We start from the raw sequence: 5798 nt of genomic DNA, 5'->3' as shown, positions 1-5798 counted from the left end.
CTTCCTTTTATTCTTCTTTTTCTTTCTATTGAAAATAAAAATGTTTTCCTTCATTTATACAATGATTATCTTTATCTTTTACAATTAACATATCATCCATTTTATTTATTTTTCTATCTTTGATATTAATTATGTTATATTCTTTATTCTTTGACTATATGTGTATTCTGTTTCAATCGTCATATTTAAATCAAGTATTATATTCAATACTTTTCTATTTGTCCATTCTATTAGTTGTTTGGTTTCTTCTATTGTACAGATTCCTCCTATCTTTTTTTAAATTTTCTCGTTTCCTTCTTCTTTTTCTCTTCTTCCTCTCTAAATGATCATTATCGTGTTCCTACTTCGTTCTCTTATTAAATCTTTTTTAACTTAATTTCTTCTTCTAGTACTTTAAATTTATCTTCTTTATTCATTTCTTCAATTAAAATGATTGTATTGATTAATTCATTCCATGTTTTACTTAGTATTTCTTCATCGGAATTACTTTCTTCTATTATTTCTATTGTTTTAATTGTTTCTTGACTTTTTTCTATTATAATTTTCTTCTTTTTGTTTCATTCTATCAATTATTTTCCTCTTTTAATAGCTTCTGAATATATTTCATTATCTTGTATTTCAAATATTTTATTTTTAATACATCCTAAATAATAATGATAATGTTTATGAATATCATCAATTGATTGTTGAATATTTGGAAGTGTTTCTATTTCTTCTTTAAAGAATTGAGTGTTCTTGTTTATTAACTCTTCCATTTTAATTTAATTTAATGAATAAAAAACTAAATTAAAATTCATAAATAATTAAATACACATTTATAACACTTCATTTTATTTATTATTTGATCATTCTTTATTTTATTCACATGAGTTAGTGAATGCAGGGGCATTAAATTAATAAAAGAATTTAAAAATAAAAATAACAAATTGAAGAAGTCAAAAATGTTGTAATTAAAAAAATGAAGGATGTTATACAACAATGTTATATCAAACTAAACACACTCTGTAGAACTACTAGACAATATAAAAAGGTTGAGGTTAGTTTTATCAGACAATAAACAGTAGAGTATAAAACTCTATTAATGTTTAATCGATTAACTCTACTTTTTATTTTCATTTACTTGTTTATTATTGATTTACTTAAAGAATAACAAAAATTAATATTCAACAAATAACAATTAAAAGAAGTTAATCTGTTTTTTCTTCTTTTGTTTCTTGTTTGGTTTGTATATTGTCATCTGATGATATACTTTCTACAATGATTTCATCATCAACTTTTTCCTCATTATCATCGTCAACAAGGTCGTCTGCAACTGGACCAATCAATAAAGCAACAATATCGTCTTTGTGTTCTTCAGCAGCTAATTCAATAGCAGTTTTATTTTGGGCATTGAGAATTGTTTTATCAGCACCTGCATCTAACATCATCTGAACTATTTGAATATCCCCACGAACAGCCCAATGTAAAGCAGTGCTTCCTGACTCATTTTTATCATTAACAATTCCCTTAATTTCATCAAAAGACAAAAGAAACGAAGTCATTTCTACGTTGTTATTTCCACATGAATAATGTAATGCAGAATTCCCATATTCATTTTTTACTGTTAATATATCATGGTCTTGTTCAATAAATGATTTAACAATCTCCATTTCTCCATACCGTACTTCTTCAAGAAACACATTCACAGACTCAACATCAAATCCGTTGGTTTGCATATTCTTCTTTCAGTTTCTATCTTCTTTTTTTTTTTTAGGGTTTAATATTTATGTTTTATATAACAAAAAATAGTTAAAAAAATTGAGTTTTGAACTTTTCATTCTTTATTCATGAGTCAGAATGATATTTCAGCAGTTATGTGGGATATTTTTGTTATTTCAGCAATGTCGCTATCACTTATATCCTTTGTATTTAGTTTATTTTCTCATTGGATCAACAAACGAATAAACGTTCAACGCAAAGAGAAGTTTTATAACCTGGCACAACAGTTGTCAGTTGGTTATTAATCAACCACATTCGTTTTGCTTTTAGAGTTTTTTTTGAAACTAACCAGGCATAATTTAAAATAAAAATAATTAGCAAATAATTCATATTATAGATTTCTTTGGATAAAATTACAAGACAACTATTTTAACAAAGAAAGTAGTCTTGGTTAAGTCATTGTAGTAAAGGGCTATTGAAGGTAGTATAGTTATAGTGTTATAATACTATTATAATCCGTTTATAATTTATATTTTTTCAAAATGCTAGTTAATTTTTGTATTTTAAAGATTGTTGAATTTATTGAATTATTCATTATTTTATATATTATTTTCATTTTACAATATATCATATTTGCTCCAATCTAATAATGAATAAAATGATATTATTATCATTATTACTTAATGACATTCATCCAATAAATTGACATGAAATAATATTTTAATCATTTTACCAGTTACAATACTACTTCAATTCATTGTTATTATTTTTATTCATTTTCTCTTTAATTTATTCTCTCTTTACATATCCTTATATTTAATTTTATAATTAATGTCTCGAATTAATTTAACCAAATGGATGAACAAATAAAAAGTAGTTAATTAAGTGTTGTTAGATTTATTTTATTTTGTTCTTTACTCACCACTGACTAATCTCATCCCTGTATTTTAGGAATGTTTGTTCGTACACTATTCACTTATTATTTATATTTTCATCATATTAAGAAGTGTAAATTTCTATTCTTTATTCTTTTATTTAGTTTGAATTAATAAATACCTTTTCAAAGTTCCTCAATTTAATTATTCATCATTTAATTAATATCTCATCTTTATTTTAATTTTAGTGTTTATTAAAACTCTTCACTCTTTATTTTCTTATTTTATATTGATTATATCATTACTATTATATTATTATGAGTAATTTCATTTAACATCAATAACAATAAATAGACTATTTTTCTTTGATAATACAATATATTTAATTCTATCTATTCATTACCAAATATACTTGTATTATAACAAACAAGTAATAATACTATCATTTTCTAAATCTTACTCTTCTACTATACTAAATGATATTCAATCATCATAAATATTAATCACTGATATTCTTGTAATATTGATTAAGACTTTTCCTAACTAACTGCAATGTTTAGTTAGATGATAACTAATGATTCAATACCGATTCATTTTAATGCTTGTGTAGGTATCTATGTACTAAATTCAAACTAATATACTTTTAGAATAAATAATAAAAAAGATAAAAAGAGAAATACAATAATAAGTAATAATAAAATACTTTAATAAATGTATTTTTGTTACAGGAATTTTTATCAAACTAAAAACTCGTTATTACATGTTAATTTCAAAACAAACCTCTCAAGAATCATAAACTTGAACCAAAAACAAATCCTTCAAACGGAGACATTAGGTTATCTGATACTAATACTACACAAGTGCTAAAGCCGCTAATGACTGCCACACTACCCCTTTACTATCAATAAACCAGGATACTGTACCACAAATGTTGACTACTTCTCACTCTAAAATTCACAACTGCCTAAACCTAAAACAATCAAAAAAGATAATAACTTGAAAGTCAAAGGTGAGTGTTATATAGAAAAACAATCACAAATATTTTTGTGTAATCTTTTTGTCCTTTTTGGATGTAAAATTAATTTGAAAAGAACAAGAAAAGCTCTACTATGACAAGATTTTAATTAAACAGGTTATCTACAATGATTGTCTTATTTTTGATATGAACAATTAAAACATATGGTTGGAAAAGATTTATCACGTCAAGGAATGGTTAATGCAATGATCTGTGAATTATCCCTTTTACTAGAACATCAGTTTAGGACTCAATTTACCAACAAAACAAGAAAAAAGTCTTGTCAACCATTTGTAACTGTTGAGTCTTATTCATTCAGTGGTACTACCTTAAAGGCTGGGAGATAAGAGGTGCTCTACAATGAGCTAGAAAACCGAATTTAATTAATACTCTTTAACAAGAAGTTCTAATTATTAGTGTATCATTTTCATTTTATAAAACAAAGTGATAATAACAAAAATCCAATCATCTCAAAAAAAAAAATAAGTTGATTACAACAAAAGATTTTTTATTTAGTTTTTTTTTTGGAGACAATTCAAATTGAAAATAATATTCAAAACTTATTTTATAGGAACTTAAAAATCAGTAATGTGGGGAATTTTTTGTTTTATTACTATTGCATTTGCCATTGACGGAAGTAGTTATTCTCAGTGTTCTTCACCATACCAAATTCTCAAATATCCATTGAGTGAAGAATTTACATTTGACCCCAATTCAAAGAATCCTGGAATATGTGGAGAAGATTCTGAAGATGTTAGTTCTATTTGGGTAGAATTAAAGAATGATGGAGAAACAGTCAATACATATACAATTGACGTAAATAGTTCTATTGCAGTTCATAATACTTGTGACAGTGAATGTATTGATGCTCTTTCAGAACATTCTACTTTAACAGTAGCAGCAAAATCAAGTCTTTTCTTAGTTCTTAAAGGAAGTGGAGTTGTGTCTATTTCTATTTCAGAAAATAAAATATCTTCTTCTGAAAATCCTGTCTCAGTTACAGTATTTCCATATGAAGAAGTTTTTACAACAGCAAAAGTCTCTTCGACATGTTCTGGATTAACTGAAGGTGTTTTCCTTGAATTTCCTGATATGGCTAAAGTACCTGTAACACTTAGTACCTGTGGATCAACTGCAGCTGTACAAGTTATTCTTCATAAAAAAGATTCATGTGAAGTTCCTGAACAATCTATCTGTGAAAATGGAAATGGTATTATTGCTACATTTATTGGAGAGCCAATGACAATTGAATTATTAGGTGGAAATGAAGGAGATTTTAATGAAGGAAGTGTTTCTGTTCAATTAAAATATGACACAGCACCAGAATGTGAAAATGCTACAGAATTTAATGTAGATGAAAAAGGAGGAGTTCTTATGAGAACAGTATATAGTGGTATTCCAAAAAGTGATGATAGATGTAGTAAAGAATTATATTCATATGATATTGTTCATATCAATGGTGTTGAAAAAACTGAAATTACTTTTACTGTTAGTAAAGATGTTAAATATGAAATTCATATCTTTGAAAATTGTGAAATGAAAGAATGTATTGAGTCTATAAGTAAAAATGAAAATACAACAACATTTAATTTAGATTTAACTGAAAAAAGTTATTATATTAAAGTTGGTATTAACGCTAATGAAAATGTTGATTATACACTTCATATTAAAGGAGATGATAAAGAAAATGGACTTTCAACTGGAATGAAAGTGTTTATTGGTATTTTCATTGTTGTTGCTGTTATTACTATTATTGCTGGTATTATAGCAATTATTTTTGCTGTTGTGAAAACAAAAAAGAGTGGATACAGTAATATTTAATTGACTAATTAAAAAAAAATATAAATCAGGTTTTTTTTATTTATTATGAAAATTCTTATTACTTATAAAAGAAATTAATAGAAAAATTATTTATTAATTTCTTTAATTTGAATATTTTACTTTTAACTGATAGAATTATCTTTTAATTATCTTATTTTCTTTAAGTTTAATTTCTTTTAACACTCACTAAAACTCTTCTTTTCTTTATTATCTTTTATCAAAATTACATACCTTTTGTCTTTTTGATTATTTACTTTTTTAATCTTTTTTCTCTTGAGGATCTGATTGGTTCAATATTTTTCTTAATTTCTTCTTTTGTACCTTTTTTTAATTTTGTTTTAATCTTTTTTGTTAGTTGTTTGAATAATTTTTGACTACTTATTGTTCCT

General features: G+C 24.8%; 3 protein-coding genes across 3 annotated transcripts in view, besides 10 other annotated features; 1 reads left to right on the top strand and 2 right to left on the bottom strand.

Annotated features, from left to right (window-relative positions):
• Position 1: 1 nt before the first annotated feature.
• Positions 2-926: a repeat region.
• Positions 866-1108: a repeat region.
• A 79-nt stretch (positions 1109-1187) lies between these two features.
• Positions 1188-1715, bottom strand: EDI_031570 (ankyrin repeat-containing protein YAR1, putative; the record flags this gene model as incomplete). Its single annotated transcript, XM_001740373.1, has 1 exon — positions 1188-1715. The coding sequence occupies one exon, from the start codon at positions 1713-1715 to the stop codon at positions 1188-1190; it is 528 nt and encodes a 175-aa protein (XP_001740425.1).
• A 40-nt stretch (positions 1716-1755) lies between these two features.
• Positions 1756-1799: a sequence feature (AT_rich).
• A 253-nt stretch (positions 1800-2052) lies between these two features.
• Positions 2053-2075: a sequence feature (AT_rich).
• A 142-nt stretch (positions 2076-2217) lies between these two features.
• Positions 2218-2326: a sequence feature (AT_rich).
• Positions 2327-2508: 182 nt separating this feature from the next.
• Positions 2509-2531: a sequence feature (AT_rich).
• Positions 2532-2564: 33 nt separating this feature from the next.
• Positions 2565-3146: a repeat region.
• Positions 3147-3223: 77 nt separating this feature from the next.
• Positions 3224-3273: a microsatellite.
• A 903-nt stretch (positions 3274-4176) lies between these two features.
• Positions 4177-5409, top strand: EDI_031560 (uncharacterized protein; the record flags this gene model as incomplete). The annotated part of the gene is made up of 1 exon (XM_001740372.1): positions 4177-5409. One exon carries the CDS (start codon positions 4177-4179, stop codon positions 5407-5409), a length of 1233 nt encoding a protein of 410 aa, XP_001740424.1.
• Positions 5303-5375: a microsatellite.
• Positions 5400-5528: a sequence feature (AT_rich).
• A 57-nt stretch (positions 5529-5585) lies between these two features.
• Positions 5586-5798, bottom strand: part of EDI_031450 (uncharacterized protein) — a gene marked incomplete at both ends in the record, with an annotated part of 545 nt that continues 332 nt past the window's right edge. The window contains 2 exons of the mRNA XM_001740371.1: positions 5586-5640; positions 5664-5796. Coding sequence (XP_001740423.1) covers positions 5586-5640; positions 5664-5796 — 188 coding nt within the window. The remainder of the gene's footprint in view (positions 5641-5663; positions 5797-5798) is intronic.

The sequence above is a fragment of the Entamoeba dispar genome, genomic scaffold (assembly GCF_000209125.1).
Source record: "Entamoeba dispar SAW760 scf_1105229462895 genomic scaffold, whole genome shotgun sequence".
In the NCBI taxonomy this organism is placed as follows: Eukaryota; Evosea; order Mastigamoebida; family Endamoebidae; genus Entamoeba; species Entamoeba dispar.
Note: the sequence above shows the minus strand (reverse complement) of the source record. Positions and strands in the feature narration are given on the sequence as shown.